Source organism: Colossoma macropomum, unplaced genomic scaffold (assembly GCF_904425465.1).
Source record: "Colossoma macropomum unplaced genomic scaffold, Colossoma_macropomum, whole genome shotgun sequence".
In the NCBI taxonomy this organism is placed as follows: domain Eukaryota; kingdom Metazoa; phylum Chordata; class Actinopteri; order Characiformes; family Serrasalmidae; genus Colossoma; species Colossoma macropomum.
In genome coordinates, this window is record NW_023494788.1 from 36,064,353 (window position 1) to 36,089,057 (window position 24,705).

Here is a 24,705-nt window from a genome sequence, read left to right on the forward strand (position 1 = left end):
CTTACTATTGGGTAACTTCTCTTTGTTGTTTTGTTCAATTTTTCTGGAATATTTCATATTGTAAGCGAACAAAGGCAAAACAAAGTGTCTCAAGATCAGCTGCTGGCACCAATTACCAGTTTACCATCTAATATCAGCAAATGGGTTTACATGCACTCGATAATCCGATCATAATGGGATTTCTGCAATTATCTGATAATTCAAATGGTCATGTAAACAGCACACTCCGATTTCTTAGATCGGAGTTAAGTCTAGAAATCTGAATGAGAAATCTGATAAAGAGAGCTGGATGTTAGCTCAGTAATCAGATTTCTCAGCGCATGTAATCTCTTACTCTGATTTCTTTTGAATTTCTCAGTCTGGGCATGTGCAAAAACAGATGGCGGTACCGGAAATAAGTCAGCAGTGTTGCCGCGAGATGGCAGCAAAACACATGCTTGACGAAACAAAGGATTTAAATTTTCTTCATCTTCTAGATGATGTATGTTCATATTTTCAGGTAAAGTGGCACAATATTTAGGCGTGGCATGTAGTTTGAGTTTTACGTTACATTTACATAATGTCTTCTTCTGTGAGTTCATTGGCTGGTTGCAAAGCAGAAATTGAATTATTGTCAGACTTATGCAGACCTGGAGTTTTTCCATTATCTGATTACGTATGTTTTAATTTCTTCATTAGTCCCTGCCTTCTGCAACATTTCGTAGCTACGGCTGGGCATCACAGTCACCTGATAAGTCATGTGACTTTATTCAGTTAGCACTTATGTTATTTATTCAGCAGTTTAACGCAGCAAAAAACTTGTATCCACCCCAAGTTTGGGAGATTTTATCCAATATGTGTCGTTTCCACTGATGAAATTTTATTTTTATTTGAAATATCAAAATGCAAATAACATGGATGGAAACCCAGCTACTGATACGATGAGAAAAAGGACAGTTTTTGTTAGGTGATTTCCTGTACACAGACTGAAACGCATCTACTTCAGGCTTTAAGGATGATGTTTGTAAACCAATGGAAGGAAGCGTTCTCCCTCTTTTATAGCACACTGAGCTGGAACCGAAAAAAACAAAACAACGCAGAATATTTATAGACTAAAATAAGTGTCCTCTTCATCTGAATCCTCATTTGTTCATGGGAATGACCTTGATGTCGTGGGCATTGATGTATCTGAGTAAAACTTTGGCCCGTCTCTCGATGACGTCGATGAGTTTCTCGATGCCCTGCCGGCCGCCCTGACTGTCCCAGTACAGCTGATCCAGGAACAGAGACTGCAGGAGCTTTTCCCTCAAACGCTGAGAGCTCAGCACACCCACAGCCACATCAGGCAGCCTGAGACAAAACAAACAGTCATCATGAATTATATGGGGATACTTTTCAAAACCCAGTCCCAGTCACTTTCAAAGTTATCTGGAGGTTGTGAGGACATCAGTAAATAGTGCAGGTCCACTGTTACTGCCCAGTCAAAATCCAGATGATAGAAATTAGAATTACAACCCGAGATAACGGACCAAAATACCTCCGAAGTAAAACTCTGAAGTAAAAAAACACTTTTTGGATCAGAGGGATATGCCATTTTTCATGATTATGCTACACTCACATCCAAGGTTGCACTACACACATTTCCACAATTTCGTTACACCCATTTCCATGGATTTGCTATGTACATTTCCATGATTGTGCTACACTCGTTTCCGTGGTTACACTACACCTATTTCCATAGTTATGCTAAACTGATTTCTCTGGTAACCCTACACATGTTTTCATGGTTACACTACACTCATTTCCATGGTTATGCTACAAACATTTCCATAGTTACACTATACCAGGAGTCGCAACCCAAATGTTAAGAAGAGCCATTTTGTCTTTTCAGCAAAAATGGAACCACTTTAGGAGCCACAACATTATGTCTGTTTTATCATCTTGGTTGTAAAAAAAAATAAACAAAAATGCAGACTTACTTTGCTTAGCTTTAAGCTTTAGCTCAGCTATAGCCGCTTTTCTTGCATCTCTGGCAGGAAACTTTTCCACAAAAGTAGAACAGTTTCTTGTAAAATGTGTCTCAACGTTAAAGCTTTAACGAAGCTGAAGTCAGCTTGTCATTCGCCAGCTTCTTGTTCGAATTTTCCAGCCCCACCTTAAATGGTGCCTGGGGCACCTGAATGTATTTGCCACATACTTTAAGGTGTAACGGGAGAATTCAAAATGAGAAGCTGACTTCAGCATCGTGACTTTTTAGTGTTTGACAGTTTCTTGCTGCAGATTAAACGTATCAGAAAACCAGCTGGAGTGATTATAAATGCAAATAAGTCCATTCGTCTCCAAATTATTCATGTTCGTCTGAAATCTTCCTCTTTGTCTTTTCATTGGCTACTAGCTAGGTGAGATTGTTGTCTGCATTGCTATGGTGACCAGTAGTCTGCGCACCAACTTTCAGGGTTAAAGGGTGAATTAGCAGTTATACATTAACTCCAGCCTTTAAGACCATTTAGTGTTAAAACTGTGTTAGAACGATCAGCAGAGCTTTATTTTACTGCAAAGGATAATCATTTTATTTTTACCTAAAAATCTAATTCTGCTGTGGAGCCAAAACAGGGCAGTAAAAGAGGGATGCAGATGATGCCGACCCCTGCACTATACTGATTTGCATGGTTATTCCACACATATTTCCATGGTTACAGTACACCCATTTCTCTGGTTATGCTACACAAATTTCCATGGTGCTTTTCTACCATTGTTTTCCCATGTTTTATTTTCAAACACCACTCCCTCTGATGTCTCATTTGATTGGTTGTTGATCATAAACATCACACTTTCATGTGCACATGTGCAAGGACTCATCCAAGTTTGGGGATCTGATAAGTTAACTGCCAGGGAAACAAGTTAACCATGGTTCCATTTGGTCGGACCGCTTCACAAGACAGGGCCCAGGTGTATATGAAGGAGAAAAACAGAGCAGGCCAATGTGTTAAGTATGAGGGGAAAAAAACAAATAAAAGATGAAGTAGAGGAAGATGAAGCAGATGAGACTAGGAACATAACTCAAGAAACTAAAAAAAAGCAACTGGAACAAAACAGGTGACAACCAGCAACATAGCAGAACAAAAGAACATCAATAATGTACAGTGGGGAAAATGGCTTGCAAGGTGGTAAAAATACCCAGAACCCTGACAAGACCCTGCTGGGAACACCGATTATGGAGCAGGCGCACAGACTAATGCTGCGTTCAAGTTGTGTCGGAAACTGGGAAACACCAGTTTTCCCAAACAAATTCGTATTTACAACTGGCAAACTCTTCTTCTTCTAGATCAGAGGTGTCAAACTCTAGTAAAAGGGTCATATTAAAAATTTTATCAAATCTGTGGGCCAGAAAAAAAAAAAAGGTTTTATTTAATTTTTAATTAATGTTGTGCTATAACCCAAACTGGCCACTGCTTATTCAAAAATGCAAAAACTTCAACAGTAAAATACAGACACTTGTAGTAGACCTTGAATTATTACATGGACACTTGAAATATCCAAAAAAACAATTGTCTTTTAAACCTACCTATCTGCTTGAACTACACACGTGGCATACTTTCTTTGCTGCAAGTTCATTAAGACTCGCGCTCAATTTCTGAGCTGCTAATGTTAAGTGTTTATGTTGGTTGAACTGCAGCTGAAATGCATTTTGGTGATATGACTGGTGTGGAATTGTGTAGAATTGTGTGGAATTGAGGTGTAACCACTGTCCCATAGATTGTTGTTGGGGTAGGAGAGTCGGAGCACATTACGATACAGTGCATGCTGGGGACTGTAGTGAAGCACATTGTGAAACAGGCTAATACTAATAGAAAAGTAAAATTCTTTTGCGGGCCTTGTGTTTGACACATGAGCTCTAGATGATACAGGAGTTTACGAGATGTGACGTATAACGCAAGCTTTCACCTTTTTCACGAATGAAACATGCTAAACTAGAAATGAATGTGAAAAAAAAACCTTCTAATTAATTAGCTTCTATTAGATCTGTGTGCTTTTTAACACAGGAAAGAAAAAGGCAGGATTGTATTCTCTGGGTCTCCATGCATTCCTTTTCTGTGTAGTGGGCGCATCTATGAAGAAGGAATATACAACCATGCAGCACAAACACAAACAGACATGATAACAAAGGGCGGAGCTAGGAAGAAACAAGGCAGGCGAGCTGCCCGTTTCAATACTAGTATTAACATGCCCTCGTTACTTGGCCTTGTGATTTCCTCTTGGGGGGGAATCCCAGATGCTGTCTTAGGAGCAGTTCTATTACTTTATTAGCTCAAGTGAAGTGTGGTAGATTGAGTATTAACTCCAGCAGCAGAACTTTCCCAGACAAAGCAACTATTCACAAATTCTATGTATGTTATGTTCAAACTTCTCAAAAAACATTTTGCATTGCAACATTTGCATGGCTAGCTGATTAGCTCAGAGGCTAACCTGGCTAAGACTGAGCGCACTCCTCACTGTCCTGCGAGTGGCTACTTGTGTAACGTAGCTGTGACATACATCTGAGTGGAGAGTCAGAGTGAACAAGGGCTAGTTAAAAAGAGTATTGAGTCCAGAGCATGAAACGTGGGGGGGTGAATGAAAAAGGCAACCGTGACAGGATAATTCTGTCAAAGCAACTTCAACAACGTTACGTTTTTCTAGCTGTGCATTCCAGACAAGTAGTAAAATGGGGTAACATAGCTAGCCTTAGCTGGTATTAACATTAATAACAGCTGTTGTGACATGGAACTCGATTTTACTGCCCCAATGATAAGCTAAGTTAAAATAATTTAGCTTTCTTATAATCACACTGTACTACACATAGCATAACATATTATATATGAAACTGTGTTAACGGATACTGTAACTAATAACAGTCAGGTCTAACTTCATAGTGTCCCCTCACCCCCCAAAAACCAAAATTACACATTTGAATAAAAGCCTGACTATCAAAGCCAGCAATACTACATCACTCCAGTCCATGATGAACTACTTTCCCCTTTAATCCAGGAATCAGTAAACTGTCACACTATTATTATGTGTGTAATTTCTACAATAAGACAACCAAAGGCTGTAATCACCCCTCTTGTGCTGTCCAAAAGGAGCGGCACACTCATACATTACCCATAAAAAGTTAGGGGGCCTAGTTTGCAACATGAGCTTGGTTTACATCCTGAAAAAAGCAACTAAGCAACAAGGAACACAAGGATAAAAGCTCTATCTTGGAAATAAAGCCAAAGTCCACACACGTTATTCATTGTTGTGATGTCAGCACTCAAACCTAGTTTGGAAAAGAAAACTGTCAAATCATTAATTAGACAAAACTTGCTCTTCATACAGAGGAAGATACTTCCATGAACATGAAGCTGAACCTAGAACTGTTTTATGGTCACTAAGCCTAGTTGCAGATATTCAACTGAAAAGTAACAGTAATCAAATTAGTCAAACATTAACTCTAAAAGAAGGCGAGGTGTCATCAAACGTTTACAGGCAGCGTATATTAATAAGAACGTGCTATAATGCAGGGCACGTACTCAGCTGAAATATTCTGCTGGGACGTCTCCCCTCACTTTCTGATTTATCTCTCTGCACATTAAGTATCAGTGTAGCAGAGAGTGAGTTACAGTCATGCTCCCACAAACTGACACACATGATGTTCTCAGCGGTATCATCTATCAGCCATAACATGCCATCTGTGTTTACCTCAGAGCGTGTCTGACATCAACATCTTCTTCAAGTGGACAGTCAGAGAGGACAAAATAATGGAAACACCAGGCAATACACACATGTACACACCCTCATCCACTTTATCAGAAACCGTTGTAGCTCCTTCTTGCTGGTGGATGGTTAGAGATCATGTGATAATATACCATTTGTGTTAGCCCAGTGGTCATCAACCCTGGTCCTGGAGATCTACCTTTGTTTGAAGTCTAGTTCCAACCGCAACTTGGCACACCTGCTCCAGCTATTTCGCTTCTTCAGGAGTTTTTGATTAGCTGGATCAGATGCAGAGTTAGGTATGGGGGAAGGGCAGGAAAGTAAATCTTCAGGAAGAGGGTTGGTGACCACTAACCCATCAATGGACAGTTTGTGACCACAGAGCTGCTCTTGTCTGGATATTTTTGGTCAGTGGACCAAGGTGTAACTGCACCTATATAGTGGACCTATAAATCAGAATTAGTTCATAAAATGGACAGCGAGTAGCTAAGTGGGTGTTTCTAATAAAGTGGTCAGCGAGTGTAAGCACAAGGTGGGTGTTTCTAATAAAGCAGCCAGTGCATGGAAGTACAAGGTAGGACTTTCTAATAAAGTGGCCAGTGAGTGGAAGTACAAAGTAGGTGTTTCTAATAAAGTGACCAGTTAGTGGAAGAGCAAGCTGGGTGTTTCTAATAAAGTGGCCAGTTAGTGGAAGTACAAAGTAGGTGTTTCTAATAAAGTGGCCAGTTAGTGGAAGTACAGAGTAGGTGTTTCTAATAAAGTGGCCTGTTAGTGGAAGTACAAAGTAGGTGTTTCTAATAAAGTGACCAGTTAGTGGAAGAGCAAGCTGGGTGTTTCTAATAAAGTGGCCAGTTAGTGGAAGTACAAAGTAGGTGTTTCTTATAAAGTGGCCAGTTAGTGGAAGAGCAAAGTAGGTGTTTCTTATAAAGTGGCCAGTGAGTGGAACCACAGGATAGGTGTTTCTAATAAAGTGGCCAGTTAGTGGAAGCAAAAGGTAAGTGTTTCTAATAAAGTGGCCAGTGAGTGGAAGCACAAGGTAGCTGTTTCTAATAAAGTGGCCAGCGGCTGTATCTGATGGCCGGTACCAGGCAGGAGAGTTTTGCTTCACTTACTCTTTGATTCCCTCGAGCAGTTTAAAGTCGAGGTTTTCTTCATCTCGATCAAAGAAGCCCTTGTTGTTGATGAAGACGAGACGATGGGGGTCACGTCTGCGGTGGACGATGGTGGACAGTTCAGTATTGTCCATGTCCCCACATTCGCCATGGTAACCAAGTTCAACACAGCTGTCCTCCGGGCGTGGCCTGAACCCACAGCAGTTCCTGTCCAGCCGCTGGTGAATCTAAAATAAAGCACGTTTGCTTTTGGCTTATTCTAGTATAACTATAATCAACATTATGCATTTATGTTCAGTGCAATCAGTGATGGACAATAAATCCTGCATTAGCAAATACAAAAAACTGTATTTGAGACATTTGAGTATTTAAAAAAGAGTATGTAAAAAAAATTCAACAAAAGAACATATTACTAATAACCTAATTAAGGATTATGGAAAAATTAACAAAAAATAATGCATAAATTTAAAGCTGTACAATATAGTTTACCTATTGTTACTGCAATATTGGTAGTTGCAATACTCATTTCACAGAAGTCTACAACATGCAAATTGTTTTATGTTTATATTACAACACACAGAATGTGAATTGTTGTTTTTATCTGTTTGGTTCAGGAAAATGCATGCAAATAAATGCAAATAAATGCAGCTCAAGCTGTTTCTGCCACTATGTATGGACGGCTAGGATGCAAAGGAGCTAATCTGCCAATCTGACCACTCTAGGCTTTACTTTAATAGTTACATACAATGAACAAAAATAAGAATGAAATTGTTCATTTCTATTATTTAATAATCACAAGCTAAAATTTCATGATTATGTCTTGCAATATAATCCCAATACTAGTATTTTGTCCATATCGTGCAGCCCTAGAATGAACATACTGGCCTACCTGCAGGAGAAAGTCAAACAGAGCCATCTTGCTCCACTCGTGGTGGTGGATGCTGGTGCAGCGCCATTCTGGCTTCGGAGTGCCACGCTGCCAGCACTTGTATTTGAGGGAGGTTTGGTAGGAGCTCCAGGTCAACTGGCCAGATATAGGGGTGATAGAGGGGTCCCACAGGGTCACTGGACACAGCTGACCACCTGAAACACAATGCAGCATAGAAAATTACATGAGCGGGGTTTAAATTGTGTACTTACACTGCCTGACCACTCACTTGCTGGTGTACAGTTAGAGACTATAACTCATCTGTTGATGCATAGTTTGTGTTAGCCACCCTCTAGTCCTTCATCAGTGGTCAATTTCTGACCAGCAGCACTGCTGTGTCTGATCCACTCAGACAAGCGCAACACACACTAACACATCACCACCACCACGTCAGTGTTACTGCAGTACTGAGAATGACCCACCACCCAAATAGTACCTGCTCTGTGAGGGTCCATGGGGGTCCTGACCACTGAAAAACAGGGAAAAGAGGGCTACCCAAGTAGCAGAGAAACAGATGGACTACAGTCTGTAATTGTAGAACTACGAAGTGCACGTATATAGTAAGTGGAGCTGATAAAATGGACACTGAGCGTAGAAACAAGTGGGTGGTCATAATGTTATGCCTGATCGGTGTATATTGTTATTGTGATAAAATATGTCACAATATAATATAGTATGCTTTTCTGAATATATAATTTATATCATCAGTATATGCAGAACACTGACCGACTGCATGTTTTATTATAAAGAGAGCTAAATTAGTTCTGTTTAACTGGATTTAGTGCCAAATACTGAATAAAAATCATTGTCGTTTTGATAGTATCATTACAAATGTAGATCTACTGTTTTTTTCTCTGTTATAACAGATCAGATACCAAAAACAAATACCGTGACATATCATCTATTGTAAAAATTTCTTGAAGTATCCCATTATAAGATATATCGCCCACCTCTATGACTGTATACTGGAAAATCAGTGTTTATTGCTCTTGCAAACTCCCACCCAAAAAAGTGATGTGGAAATGTGTGGCATGAATCTAACTGGTGGCTTTCACCAAGCAGCTGAAAACAAGCTCTGATTGCATTTGTTATCCATCCGGATAACGTGGGAGCAGCAGGAAATGACTAAATTACATTGAAACAGGCTCACCCTGTCCCAAAGTACAGCAGAAATAGTGGTTTCAGGGATATAACATGATTGTAAGTCTTAAAATACGTAAATATATGCAGCCTCTGTAGACAAAAACTGCTCACCTTAGAAAACCTGAGCTTTTCTACCACCACATTACACATAAACATTATCAGGCTTGGACCAAATGGTAAGTTTGGATTCAGCCATAGTGAATGATTATCAATGGTGAAATATGTTAAGCCTTTGTAAAGGGTTTTTTTCTAAAAAGTATTAATAAATTTAAGAAAAACTGAAGTCATGTAATCATTCTTCCAGTTTTACAAACGGATTACTAAACTGCAACTGTAAGCATTAATAACAAACATGCAGCACTGCAAAATATTATATACAGGCAAGTGAAATTATCTTACATGTAGGCAATACACATAATATGTCTCAATATGAGGTTGCTTTAGGAATATTATTAGTTTTTAAGGGCCTTCATTGTATGTATACACAGATCAGTCATTACATTAAAACCCACCTCCATATTTCTACACTCACTGTCCATTTTATCAGCTCCACTGACCATATAGGAGCACTATGTAGTTACACAGTTACAGACTGTACTTTGTTACTCTGTTCTTCAATGGTCAGCACCCTGACAAGACCCCCACAGAGCAAGTATTATTTGGGTGGTGGATCATTCTCAGCACTGCAGTGACACCGACGTGGTGGTGGTGTGTTAGTGTGTGTTGCGCTGGTACGAGTGGATCAGACACGGCAGTGCTGCTGGAGTTTTTAAACACCTCAGTGTCACTGCTGGACTGAGAATAGTCCACCAACTGAAAACATTCAGCCAACAGCGTCCTGTTGGCAGCATTGTGCGACCACTGATGACTAGAAGATGGTCAACACAAACTGTGCAGCAGCAGATGAGCTATTGTCTCTGACATCTACAGGTGGACCAACAAAGTAGGAGTGTCTAATAGAGTGGACAGTGAATGGACACAGTGTTTAAAAACTCCAGCAGCACTGCTACATCTGGTCCACTCACATGAGAACACATATAATAAATTGGATATTGGTTCCTAAAGTACAGTAACTATGAGATGTGAATAAGGCAGACACTACCAAGTGCATGGAACCTCCTGCTCACAGTCGGCAAACTTCTGTTCAGTCCCAGCACCCTGTCCAAGTGGAAAGCGAACACTTCACTCATGTCCACCGGCGGCTTGATGACACCGCAGCCTCCGCTGCACTCTGCTGAGTGCTCTGAATGTGTCTGAGCTGCACTCCTGAACAAAAGGACGGACGGAGAGCCTTCATGCTGCAGTCTTTCCAGCTTTCTGACCTTACTGTTGGCCAGAAGGCGCATGTGGGCCATGTCCTCCTGGCTGAACCATGGAGGAGGCTTCTGGCTGTATATTCTGATAGAGCTGCCCAGATCATCCGCGCCATCTTCAAAGTGGCCCCCTTTGTATAGTGTCAGTCCCTTGTGTACGATTTTGGCCCAAGCGTCACTGGCATTGGCGCGCTTTGGCGCCCATGCGTCCTGGCCATGTCTGCTTTTACCTCCATGCGCCTGTGCGTCATGCTTCCCAAAGGTCCCCACTTTCTTCCTGCGCAATTTGGGCCTCACTGTGGCCCTTATGACAGCAGGCTTGTGCCGTTTGGACCTCAGGGTTATGTAGACCACGTTGGAGCGTGTGGGTGTTGGATTGTCATCCGTTTTCTGGCCATGGACACCATCGTGTTGGCGCAAGGGGACGGTGCCAATGCGCCCTTTACCAGCAGCTGGGGCGGAACTAACCTGAAGCACGGCGAAAAAGAGGTAAACGAAGCAAAGTCCGGCTACGATGGCACTTCTTCTGGCCCTGGGGTATCTCCACCAGCGGCTGGACACTCGAAAAAGCTTGGAACAGAACAAACTGGCAGGAATTACGCAGCGCTCCATTAGGGCGCGAAGCTCCACATGGTCAGTGCAGAGGACGGAGCCTCTTTTCTGGTGCCCAAGGCTGCCCTGCTGCTCCTATATCCTTTATTTCCTATAAGTAAACCGTGTATTTCCACGCACAGGAACGAGACATGCACCGGTTGGACTTACCAGACCAGCCAGCCTCTCCCTTTGTAGATAAATCCCACTCGCCTCTACAGCGTCCAGCGAAATCCGCTAGAATGGCACTTCTCGCCAAATATCCTCATGAAGGATGAAGACGTGGAGGTGTTTTCTTTGAAAGTACGCCTGTCATAGCTTCCTTATGTGCTCTGGCAACACGGAGGATCCTCTAACTGAAGCGCAAGAGAAGAAAAACTGATGAGAAGTTTCACTTCGCTCAGGAACACCTCCTGAAAGCGACATCTGCTGGTGACTTGGCGCAATAACAACAGCGGATTGTGCTCTTTGACCTCACGACTGACTAGTTAGACAAAGCAGATAGCACACTTGAGCTTGGTGTCTTTTATCCATGTTTAAAGTCATTAGTTTTAACTTTTAATCTTAAGAGATGGCTTCAACAAAATGCTTATGTTGCTAACAATGAATGAAAACAGCATTCTTGGCTCTTAGCTTGCATTAATTAGCCACATTAGCATGGTGGAGTGAGGCATTTCTGCCTATTTTAAGAAACAGGAAAAGTTGAACACCACCCCCCAGGATGAGCAATCAAAGCTAATGAGAATAACATATGCTAGCAGGCCGGATTATGAATATAGGTTATGGAGTTTGTACTTTTTATAGTCTAGTGAGGGCTGGTTTTATTGCTAGCAGAGCCTTCCAGGAAAAGACTTGGGATTTATAGCAATACTTGGATGTGCTACAGCTAATCACCAAGCGCATTAGTTTACTTCTCAGTCTGATTTGTTTAAAGCAGCTTGGCGAGGACGTCTATTGTAAGTGTTAAATAAACAAAATGGAACTGAATTGAATTTCCCTACACGCTGAATACGTCTCTCAAACACCCTCAGAAATGATGTGTTAATCCTAAAAATCTATAATTGATCAGATAACAATTTGTTATTAAAGGTAGTACAAATTGTGGTATCTCTAACTGGACACGTGTTAGAGAGCAACAGTTCATCATCATGGGGCAAAATGAAAAAAAAAAAAGAAGACAGATTTATGAACATGAACGGAAATGGCTTAATAAACCAACTGATTATAGAATTGTATACTATATGATTATTATAAGGGTGGTTTCCCAGATCCAGATTAAGCCTAGGCCTACACTAATTACATTTTTAGTGTGAAATCCCATTGACTTCAAAGATTAAGCTACATCAGGGTCCCTGAAACTGGCACAGTGTTCAAACGTGTTCAAATGGATGGGATAACACTAAATCTTTCTATAATGATATCAGTGAGCGAAATCATCATAGTTTTCTGCATAATTGCTACCCCTTAGTTTATTGTCCAAGATGAAGCTCCGTCTACACCTAGTGGTAAAAAGTATTTTAACATTATATGGGCTGGTTTTGTGGATTAAGCCTAGTTTTGGACTAAACTGCCAATGGCACCTTTAATGGATGGTGTCCCAGACCTAGATTAAGTTTAAACCTATACTAAATACAATTTTTAACAGTGAAACCCTATTGACGAAACCTTAAAAATTTCATTTAGTCTAGGCTTAGGCTTCGTCTGTGTCTGGTCAACCAGCCTTAAAAGACTTCTAAGGATCTATGGAAACCCTGTTAAAATATACTGAAAATGTTTAAAAAGCACTAATACACATTGATACACACTACAGATATTATATTGATGGACTGCTGTTTAGACTATGAACATAGCAGAGGAGCTATTTACTTGCACTACACATTTTTAAAAAACACACTAATCAATAAACATTTGCTATGATTATCAATGATGTTTATGTTTTAGCATATCATTTAAACACCTAGCCACCTAATCACATTATGCAAAATACCTTATTAATGCCTTGTACTCATTATTAGCCACATTAGCATGTTTGGATGAGATATTCACTCAGCATTATGCTAGCTAATGTAACAATATTAGCAGTTAGTGTTCTCCTCTAAGCGTGTTGAGCCATCCAATGACAAAGATGTGATGGAGCTTCATGTGTCTTGGAGGAAGCTCTTGCTAGCTTCCACTCTCCCAGGTTGGCGGCATTGTGTGATGTGGGAAAGCCTAGCTAGTGGGGTTAAATGGTGAAACTGGGCATGACTAAATTGGGTGGAAAAACTGGGTTACTACTATTCAAATAAAATATGAAATTAAGCACCAGAACTAGTACTGTTCAGAATTTAAATAAGCAAACATGCTGTCCTGACATGCTTTGCAGTCATAGCAGTAGAGCTAATTGCTTCTATGAGCACTTTTTAAAAATATGCTAATCGTAGACGGTTATCTAACTTATTAAAATCTGAAATGGTATGATTATCAGCAGGCTTTACACAGCAGTATAACACCAAAACTAGCAAAGGTCCCATCCCTAAACAGGAACCACTCTCTTCGAAAAAGGCTTGGCCTGCTGGAAGGCTCCCAGTTGTTCCACTGTAGCTGGACTATGTAAACTGTTTTGGCGCACTGGCCGTGGGTTCAGTCATAGCTACAGCATTTTTTCACTCATAGATTGAGTGCAGAATGGCTGAAAGCAAATTCCTGAGATACAAGGACTTTTATGTGCTTATTAAATACATAGAGCAGGCAGACGAGCCAGAACAGAGGAAAAGACAGAAATAGCACGTTTATATAACAGGCCTTAAAGCAGAGTGCACAAAAGAAAAGGGGGGAAAAAGAGTTTAAATAAACAAGAATTCAAATAAACAACTCTTCATATAATAATTTGAGGTGGATAACTGGTAAGGTTTGGTGTGGATGCAGTTCTGTGGTATGTGCTGCCTCCTGCAGGCAGCTGGTGGGCATTGGTGCTTCTCAGATTTTTGAGAAGGCCGTAAGGAGAGAGCCGGTCAGCACCACACAAGAGGCCAAAACAAACAGCAGGCCGTTCCCGAGGCCCTGAGGAAACAAATACCAACATGGCAAAGAAAAAAAATCAACTCATAAGAAGTGCATAAAAGTTAAAGAAAAAATAAAATAAAGTACATCAAAGGGGAATTTCACTGATTTCTCAAAATGTCTGGAAAATTAAATTGTTAAACTGTAAACAAAGTCATTCTGAGTGGTTTGGTGTGAAATGCTCCGTTCTAGAGAAACTTACTGAGTAAGAAATGTTCACAGTTGATAGCAACCAGGCATCTGAAGAGTTTAGTTTTCAGTTCAGTTTAGTCTTTTAATTAAAGGGCAATTCTGGAAATTTTTCTAAATTTTGCCATAATTGGTTGGTTTCATAATGGAATGGTTGAAATATAATTCAGAGTGGTTTGGTGTGAAATGGTTCAGATGTCTTTACAGTGGTGGTGATAGGAACCAAGGGTTGCCATGACTACAACACAAATATAGCCATTTTATTTACTATCCCAAACCACCAGTGAACCTAAACGTGTCTTCTATTTTTCTAGAGTTTTATACGGAATGTTGATGATGGCAAAATAGTAGAAAATCTGAAAGTAAGTTTGCTTTAGGGACTATTTTGCCTCACAACACCCTACATGTATCCCTCCACCATAAATTAATAAAAAAAAAATGTATATATAATGCTGATTAAATGATAAAAGAAAAAGTTAGCTTTCTCAAATCTATCATAAAACAATGTCTCAGACATCAGGCAGTGTATTCATAACCATTACATGTAATAACTTTCTGTGAGGGAGCTTTAAGTGGTGGCTGTCTGGTTCCTATCACCACCACTGAACAATTTTTTTTTTCTTTTGTTTCTCTAGAACAGAACAGGAATTTTGGGGGGAAAAAAAGGTAAAATTCCCCTTTAATTTGAGACTGTCAAGTAATGTTGGACCAATCCAGTCGTAATGAAGTGTTTACCATGAGTTTACAAGAAAGTGTGTGAAGGGCAGCTGGTATTTTCAGGTGATGCAGTTATGTTTTGATATGACAGTGGTGATATATTTCATAATTCAAAAAGATAAACAGTGAGCTGAAGGGAACCTCTGAGTAATGACCAAAGAACAATGCAACATCCACAGCGTATATCCTTCCCCTACTTACTTTGACTTCCTTAAAGACCACAGTTCCCCACAGAGCAGCCACTAAACCATAACCCTGCAAACAAAACAGCTTCATCACTAAGGAAACAGTACAAACGTACAGAGGCTTCAGCTCCACGCAACAAAAGAAGAACGTGGAGAACGCAGCAGGCTGAAGAGACACAGGCAGCAGGGCTTATACTTACAGCAGTAACTATAGGGAAGGTCACCACAGGGCCGAGGAACCGATTAGCCAGGAGCCAGCAATACGTGCCCACCCCCCACATTACACCTGTTAAAAACCCTGCACACACAAACACCGTTCAGTTAAAAAACACAGGAATTTACATGAGTATACAAATATTCATCCCACAATTATTCTTCCCACAGTCAGAAGACTTTCTCCAAAATGTCTTCATAATTAATTGGTGAAGATGTAAACAAAGTCGTTCTACAGAGAAAGAGTCAGAATTGTTCACACTGGTGGTGATAAGGACCAGACGCCCACCTCTAAAAGCTACCTCACAGAAAGTTATTACAAGAAATGGTTATAAATACGCCTGATGTCCGGTGCATTGTTTTACTCTAGTTTCAGAACAGATTTTGGTCTTAAAACTAATTGTTTAAATTACTTCGTGGTGGAGGGGTACATGCAGGGTGTTGTGAGGCAAAATATTCCTCAATGAAAACTTTAAGATTTACCATAAATTTAACATCAACAAATCTCTCTCTCTCTCTCTGATGGGTTTGTTTTGATTTTTCAGCCAACTTGCAGTGAAGCTCTTGGGATGTCATATTCAGAGTTGATAGTTACAGCTTCCAAATGACTTAAAAACTTACCTGTTTATAATGGAATAATGAGGGAATAACACACACCTGGCCTTGGAACACCTGAACAGCCAATTGTCTAATTACTTTTGAGCCCTTGCAAATGGTGCAATTACTATAATGTTCAGATATAAACCCCTAAAATTAAAGCTGATTGTCACTGAGCTCATATTCATTATTTGATTTCAACTCCAATAATCAGGGGCAGACAGCTAAAATGACGCCCAAATATTTATGGACCTGACTATAATAACTAAGATGACGCATGTAGGTTCACTGGTGGTTTTGGATAGTAAATAAAATTGCTATATTTGTGATGTAGACATCATGACTCCTGGTTCCTATCACCACCACTGTAACGGTGGTACTGCCCTCCACTGGCCAAACTGGGTTCAATTTCCCCACTTGGGCAAACGTGCCATGTTATACCATTAAAATCTTTGGGCTTGCTCTGTATAAAAGCATCTCTCTAGAATGCACCATTTCATACCTAATCACACTGAATTACTGTTTACACTGCATTGTGCAATAATTTTGGAAAACTGGTGGAATTCCCTTTAGTGACAGCATAGCAAAAAAACAAAAAATAAACAAAAAAAAGCACATTTATGTTTCCCCTCTTATCCCAAATGGAGACATGTTTGATGTTTGAGGTTTGCCTCTATAGTCTTAGCACTGTAGCTAATGTAGCTAACAATTAATGGAGGCTTATGTACACCAATTAGCTCTACCTAAATCATTACACAAACATGGATAAAAGCACAGCACCTTACTAAAACCAAACAGTGTGTCATGCAGTGTCGGAAACCACATAATCAAGTCTATTAGAGATGCTGAATAACTCCACACAGTTTGAAGCAAGGTTACAATAAAATAATCTTATTCTACTGAAGCTGAAAGCAACTGGGAGGGTGGGTGTAGGACCTGGCAAGATGGCTCGGGGGTAAATCCGCGGCCTGTTCTTCATGGCAGCGCAGTAGATAGTGAAGTACACTGTGCTCGCGAGGAAAATCCCACTGCTCTGGGCAAAACAGTAATCTAAATCTGAAAAACAGCACCACGTCTGTGAAAGTTTCATTCCTACAGCACTGTCATTTGGCACAGGACATGATGTTTGTAAGTAAACATTTAAGGTCAGTTCCACATTAAAGATCCACATTAACCCTAATCCATGTCCACAAAACCAGGCCACGGAGTACCAATTAGAATAGTGAAGTCAAACGTTTGGACACACCTACTTATGAAGTTTTTTTTCCCTTTATTTTTATTATCAATAATATCTTCAAAGAAGCCCCACCCCTTTTGCTATGATGTAGCTTTACACATTCTTGATCTTTCTCTTAAGGAGCTTTATGAGGAACCACCTCAGATGCTTTTCCAACAGGACTGAAAAATATACACATCACGCTGTACTGTAGATGGGCATTTCATATTTAAGTTCAATATTTTAGTTTTTGAAATAAATTCACAGATGGATTTAACTCATTAATCTTAGAAACAAGCATTTAAGGATAATGATACATGTCCACTCGCAATGTCGCCTAGCCACATCCTATTTATTTCGGTGGAAGCGCTTTGCACAGTGCGTGATGGTTTGCAGTGTGGCGAATTCTGCTTCGTTCATCAGGTTTCAACTTTATTCGAATGAATGCAGCCACTGCACTACATTTAGCCAATCAGGCAATGGTAGACTGGTCTTCATCACGAATGACAAACACATTTATGTTTTCTAATCATCATACCTTGCTAAACCTACTATTTCTTAAATGTTTATATAAAGTAGAAAGTGGCAAAAAACAATGTTGTAAAAACAATATATGCTAATGCAATACTTTGATGAACAGAGGAGAGTGTGCATATATCACTTTGTGTTGGCTGCATTTTTGGAATGCGCTGTATGCAAAACAGGCAGACCTTTGATGACTTGCTGTAAATCTGGCTCCATTGAACAGATCTACTGTACACTTCTCACCACTTGCCCCAGTGTTTTCGGTTGTCCCACTAATGGTTTGGTTCTGGCAGCATGCTGGTTATGAACAATATTTAACAATTCTCCACATTTGCTGCATATTTTCAGGCCTGTATTCTTATTGCTATAGCAGTGAAGCTCCTGCCTGGATGGAAAATCAAATCCCAATCTGTAGTGGTTGGGTGATGATGTTAACCCCTATGCTGTCCAACCACTGCATAGTCAAACAGCTGTGAAACAGGTCTCTCGTTGCGATGCCTTGAATCATACAAGCACAGTTTCTTACCATTCTGACTAGATCCAGTGAACATGCTGCTGTTGCTCGTAGCGTGGTGTTTAATGTAAAGCATGGGCACAAATGCAGAACCAAACAGCAGGCCTGACAGGACAGCAATAATACAGCCACTGCAGAGAGAGAGTTAACATGAACACACTCAGCACAGTTCACTTCACAGTGTTTGAATAAAAATCCAATTTACACCATCCCCCCCCCCCAGATTTATTTAATTATTAATAATCTGCTGTTTGACCATATTTGATTTTAGTTAAGGGGGAAAAAATCACGTAAGCAAGATTTTTGTCTGTCACTTTTACATGTAGTTCATTTTGTCATTTAGAGCAGTCGTGTACTTTACATATGTTACAGATATAAAACAGCACGAACAGATATATACATACAGTGGCCTTTTGGTCTTTGGTGATATTGTGTCCACCCATGAGTCACTGGGAAGAGGGATGTCAGAAAGTGACCTCTGAAATTTCAGACAGAAGGACAGTCAAGTAATAGAAAACAAGAGGGAGCGTGTCATCACGAATAACACCATGAATGTACAGAAAACGAAACGGAAAGTCTTACATTTATTTCTGCCCAAGAATTAATACTTCACTGTTTTAGTAATATTTTAAGATCATGTAAATGCTTGTAATGTTACACCTCTTTTTATAGATAATCCTCAAACTTTTAGTTGGTAGTTCTGATGGAAACCGAGTTTTGTTTGGCTCTTGCGCTGCTCGCAAAGCTAAGAAACAGCTAATCAGTGTGTGCACCGCCAGTTTGCACAACATGAAGTTTGAGATATTGTACACATTGTGGCCTCTGTACATCTTTAAAGAAGTACCAGCCTTCAGACAAATGTCAGCTAACTGATTAGCAAGTTATCTATGTTAGCTAGGTAGCTAAAGTGTTGATAAGGTAGCTCCTATGATCGTTAGGTAAATAAAATGAGCTTTGTTAATGTTCTCAGAGTTAAACTTAACACATCCTTTAAACGGAACAAACTCAAATATGCATTTTTATGCTAAATTTAGTTCATAAGCTCTATTCAGCAATTTGGAAAGAAATAAACATAAAATAAGTTTTGCACGAGCCACATTTTAGATTTTACATATGACTGCATAGAAAGAGAGGTAACTTATCTAACTTTATGCCATTATGTAACCACAGCTAGCCTTCCCTGAAACAATGTGCTAACAAACCTCTACCCAGTGTTAATGTTAGCTAGCCAACATAGAAAGCTCCACCAGCTAGTTGGCCAACTTCTGCCTCTGCTGAGGCTTTGCTCAGGGGGCTTGGTCTGCTAACATCTACTAACGCAAAGAATCCCTGAACATTGTTTTAAATATTCAATTTCAAATTTTTGATTACAATTTGTTACATCCAAAAAAGTAGTTTAAGCAGCTTAGAGAAAATCAATCATTGTTTTTACTTAACAACAGTTGGTCAGTAGAATGATAATGGAATGATGAAAAAGAATGCCTTTTAACCAATCAGATCATTGGTCAGAAATAGCTTGCATAAAAATAGATTATAAACACAATAAAAAAAAAAGATAAAGAAAAGGCAGCTCAGCAAAGAGATGCAACAAAATAGCATTTTGCCAAAATCTGAGAATCTAGCAAAGGTTTAAAGAAAGTCCTGTGAAATATGGTGACACCAAAGCACTGCAAACTCACCTCTTCTATCAGTATTGGCGTTGTTTCGGGTGACGTAGGATTGTGCACATCACTTTTCACGAAGAAGAAAATGACAGCACTGGGGGGAAAAAAGTGTTACATACCCCATCAAATCAATCTGTTAAACTAATACATGACCAGTTCCACTAAACACTGGATTATTAAATAACATGAAGCCTAGATTAATTATACACCAAATAATAATGATTATTAGACAATGACTTACAATAGTGATTCTCCAGTGCCATTTCAATTTAGTTCAAGATTAGGCTCAATCAATATCCAAAAAACCTGGCCCAAATCAGGTATAGGATGCAGGAGATGAGCAGAACAAGTAAAGTAAGATGTTTTTCTGACCTGAGTAAACAGAGGCCAGCCCCGCAGTAGTTCAGCACCGGCTTAGAGACTTCCTCAGGATCCAGTCCAAACAGACCAAACCTGAGAACAACAATACGTTTAAACACATCATTTGTCTATGTATAAGCATTAAATGTGTGTTGTCCATCACAATGACCCGAATGAATACCGAATCCAGGCGTTCATAAGAGCAGTGAAGAAAGACTGGATTAATGTGCATCATCGCTTTCAGTCTTACAGAGTTAGAGCAGGGGTCCACACTCTGGTCCTGAAGGGCTGGTGTCCAGCAGTTTGTGATTTACCTGCTCAAACACATCATCGTTTAATTGATGTAGTTGGTGTGTTTGAGCAGGAAAATCACTACACTGTACTGGACACTGAGACTCCTGAGCTAGTGGTCCTGAGTGGACACCAGGAGAAAAGTAATCGGACTTTGAAAGTTTTGTGTGTTTCTGTAACAAATGCTTGGAATATACAACATAATGTACACTAGTGCCGCATAAATTGTTATTATGATATGGATTTCCATGACAGCACATGCAGGTTAACTGCTGCAATGACAGAATGGACCCAATTACAACACACATACAGTGCAAAAGTGACATCATCAGATTGCCCAGAATGTAGTATTAGAAGCAATCTCTGTGCTGGGCTTCTACCCTAAGTGTTAACGGCTAAATCTGCTGTACCATTTCTGTTTTTATAATAGTGCTCTATATAGTGCTTCTATGCATAATAATACATAGAATATAAATGAATAGTGATTTGGAGGCTATTTCTGTTTCTTTAATAGTGTTCTAGATAGTGTTTCAGTGATTTGGGGCCATTTTCAACAGAGTTAGAGTTAGTGGTGAAGTCCTATAGAGTGTAATACATAGACTGAGCTCACCTTGAACTTGCCCAGCCTATTAACAATCCACTGGCTCCCCAAAGCAGCATCCCGAGCCCAAGGCCAATACACTTCACCACTGGCACAGACGTAATATTTCCTGAAACGAGTAAATATAAGTCAAGTGATTATTTGTGACTGCAACCAATAACACACACATACACACACTTACCAGTGGCCCAAATGACTCCTCCCAGCATGGCGGCTGGATGAGCTTTAGAAGAGCGAAGCAGTGTGTCCCCCACCAAGCCCACCACCCATATAGCAGCACAGGAAATCCACTGGAAAAACATTCCTACACATAGGGAGAGCAAACTTTAACACCACTCTATGTCTTCTATGGATCTACAACAGCAACACTGTAGTGCATCAATGCAAATGATTAGTTACTGTATATTTAAAAAATCATATCAAAAGAAAACTTTTGTCAGGAAGTAAATTCACGCTGCTTAGTTATCTCAGAAACAGAGTTTAAGTGTCACACATAAATCTCTTTAAAGGGGAATTCCACCGATTTTTCAAAAATTCTGTGTTTGTGTATGTAAAGAGAGTGATTCAGAGTGGTTTAGTGTGAAATGGTTCAGATGTCTTTACAGTGGTGGTGATAGAAACCAGGGGTTGTCATGACTACAACACAAATATAGCCATTATATTTACTATCCAAAACTCACACGTTTCTAAAATTGTGTATTTAATGTTGATTTAAAGATTAAAAAAAAATACCAAAACCATCTCAAAACTACTGTAAAACAATGTCTGAGTCATCAGGCAGTGCATTCATAACCATTTCATGTAATAACTTTCTGTGAAGGAGCTTTTAGAGGTGGACGTCTGATTCCTATCACCACCACTGTGAACAATTCTGATTCCGAAAGCATTTCACACTAAACCACTCAATGATTTACATCTGAAATACATTTGATGCATGTGTGTAAAATTTGTTCTGTTACTGTATGTAAACACTGTAAACATGCTGAACATGCTAAACATGTCTCACCGTCTCCAGTGTCCACTTTTTTAACAGGGACAAAGTTACTCCCATACAGCAGCACGGCCACCAGGCAGCTCAAAAAGCCATAGATTTTTTCCATATATGCGGAGTGAGCAGAGACTCCACCTGTAGCTTCATCCTGAGCTGAAGATGTCTCTGAGGATGACAAAGAAACAAGGAACAGACCAACTGAGTTTAGTGATGCAAGAACAAAAATGCCACAGGATTTGTGTAACAATAACAATGGACAGTAACAATATGGACATTTCTAACAGTAAACAGGCCTAATTGTGAAGTCCATGTGCAAAGCTCTGCTAACATGAGCCTATTAGAGTGGCCCATTATGAGCATTAACTGTATCAAAGCCAAACTGCTGGTTCTAGATAATTAGGCCTAATCTGCCCTACTGCTGAGAGAAAATACAGGCCACTTCACCTCCTACTTCACCGGCTGTTACTGTGACCAAACAACAGAAGCCAAACAGTAGTGTTATCAGTAGTAAACTCATCTGCAGCCCACTGGACCTCATGCTGTCCGTGTGGAGAGGTCATGTGCTGCAGGAAGTGACCTGGATGTGTTAGGTAGCTGCTGGATGGCTCAGGCTCTGCAGAGAGAGGAGCACAGCTGCCTTTAATTTGGCTGCTTTTCATACCTCCTCTACTACGATTAACTCCACCTACAGGCCGGCTCCGCTCTGAGATCATGAAAAGAAAGACCAAAATCTGCTGATGTGTTTTTCAAGTTAAGTATAGTAGTTCAAAGTGAGGGTGGGTAATATGATGATATTTTATTGGTATCGTGGTCACCATGTTTTTTTCTGAGCATAGTGGATATCGTCAGTACTTTGAGAACACTGACCGACTGACTGACTAACTACATGTTTTATTACAAAGTGAACATAATTAGGCCTGTCTAATTGGATTTAGTATAGTTTGTAAAATGTTGAAACAAAAAACATTGTAGATGTAGGTTTATTATTATTATTATTATTATTATTATTATTATTGTTATTGTTGTTGTTAGAGTACTTTTTATAAGTTATACTCTACTTTCTTTTTTATCTATTGATTAGATAAAGGTATTGGATGATAACTACAAATGATACTGGCTTCCTTGAGAAGATATATACATATATATTAGGGGTGCGGGAAAAATCGATTCTTAGATGCATCGCGATGCAGACGTGAACGATTCTGAATCGATTCACAAACGTCAAAAATTGATTTTCTAAATATTTAATTTATAACATGATGTTCACGGAACGCAAAAGGCGGAACTGGAAGTGCGGAAGTGCAGCGCCCGGACAGTCTGTGGCGGCACATAACAAAAACACAACTGGATGAGCGAGAAATCCGACCGGCTCCCTCTGCATTAAAGCCAGGTTAGGTCAGGAGTCACAAGACAAAAGTTAACATTTTGTCCTTTCAACAAAAGTCAAAACACCTTTGGAGCCGCAACATTTAATGTCCAGTATGTGATAATGTCCTAGTATAGGCTAAACAATATAAACGAAAGCGCAGATTTACTTCGCTCTGCTTTAAGCTTTAGCTCAGCTATAGCCGCTTTCCTCCCATCTCCGCCAGAAAACTTTTCCTCAGAAGTAGATCAGTTAAATGTCTCTCAACGTTCGACTGTTTTCCGAGGCTGAAGTCGCTTCTTATTCTCCAGCTTCTTGTTTATATTTACCCGTTCCACCTTAAATTCTAACTGAGGCGCCGAATGTAAATTCGGCACCATTTAAGGTGGAACGGGAGAATTCGAAAGAGAAGCGACTTCAGCTTCGCCACTTTTTAGTGTTTGACAGTCTCTCGTTGCAGATTTAACGTACCAGGAAACCAACTGCGCTGCTTATAAATGCGAATAACGTATCACTGCTATGTGAGCTGCAGTCTGCACGCCGGTTCTCAGTCGAAACAGGGCGTTCGCGCTATGCTGCACAAAGATACTTTACTGACACAGCGATTCCCCCCGTCTCTACAACGAGGCCAAAACCGAAGTTATAAAATCGCTAAAGAAAACGGGTAGAATAGCTGTAACGTGCTGCGTGGACGTCCACTGCCACTGGATCTTATTTCACCGTAACTGCGCATTTTATCGCAGATGAGTAGCAGCAGCTTCTCGTGCTCCAAACAAGAGCACTGAATGAGAGCCTTCTAGTTCACTTGCCACATCACTTCCATTTGTTTTATTAAAAAAGATATTGGAAGTAAATTCATTATGGATCATTACAAATACTTTGCTTTAAAGGTACCAAGTCACTTTAAATAACAATAACACCGAGTCACTTAGTCACTTTAAAATGTATATTGTCTCTACATTCTGTGTATATTTTGTGTGTATTTTGTGAATATTTAATATATTTCAGTTGTTTTTTCTTGTATTTTAATTTTTACTTATTTACTTTCTGTAGAGTGATTAGCTGAGCCTCACCACAAGCATTTCGATGCATAAATGTCCTGACATGTTGTGCAAATGACAAATAAACTTGAAACTTGAACTCGAAACTTGAGCTCACACAGTGAGAAAATATAAATGCTATATAGAAAAAAAAGATGCATCGATAATCGTTTTATAATCGCATCGCAGCCCTCTGAATCGTAATCGAATCGTGAGGTGCCTAGAGATTCCCACCCTTGATATATATATACACACACACACATATATATATATATATATATATGTGTGTGTGTGTGTGTATACATTATTTGTATCTTTAGCTTTATGCATCAAAAATGTTTTTTTCAAAGGTTCTTTAGTACCTTAGTGTTACTCCTGTTTAGAACCTGTAG

The 24,705-nt window shown here is 39.8% G+C and overlaps 2 protein-coding genes across 3 annotated transcripts; both read right to left on the reverse strand.

Annotated features, from left to right (window-relative positions):
* Positions 1-524: 524 nt before the first annotated feature.
* On the reverse strand, positions 525-11,965 carry gask1b (golgi associated kinase 1B). Its single transcript, XM_036569265.1, has 4 exons — positions 10,001-11,965; positions 7,717-7,910; positions 6,828-7,054; positions 525-1,329 (listed from the first exon to the last, which is right to left on the reverse strand). Exons 1-4 carry the CDS (start codon positions 10,821-10,823, stop codon positions 1,122-1,124), a joined length of 1,452 nt encoding a protein of 483 aa, XP_036425158.1. The 5' UTR covers positions 10,824-11,965; the 3' UTR covers positions 525-1,121.
* Positions 11,966-13,748: 1,783 nt separating this feature from the next.
* On the reverse strand, positions 13,749-22,455 carry tmem144b (transmembrane protein 144b). 2 transcript variants are annotated; one of them, XM_036569277.1, is made up of 12 exons: positions 22,352-22,455; positions 21,923-22,072; positions 21,098-21,220; positions 20,926-21,025; positions 20,037-20,117; positions 19,680-19,758; positions 18,405-18,478; positions 18,013-18,131; positions 16,682-16,801; positions 15,136-15,233; positions 14,952-15,005; positions 13,749-13,844 (listed from the first exon to the last, which is right to left on the reverse strand). In XM_036569277.1, exons 1-12 carry the CDS (start codon positions 22,443-22,445, stop codon positions 13,761-13,763), a joined length of 1,176 nt encoding a protein of 391 aa, XP_036425170.1. In that variant the 5' UTR covers positions 22,446-22,455; the 3' UTR covers positions 13,749-13,760. The 2 variants fall into 2 exon arrangements, with proteins under 2 accessions (XP_036425170.1, XP_036425171.1); XM_036569278.1 differs by having other exon boundaries at positions 21,923-22,070; positions 22,347-22,445.
* Between the last annotated feature and the right edge of the window lie 2,250 nt (positions 22,456-24,705).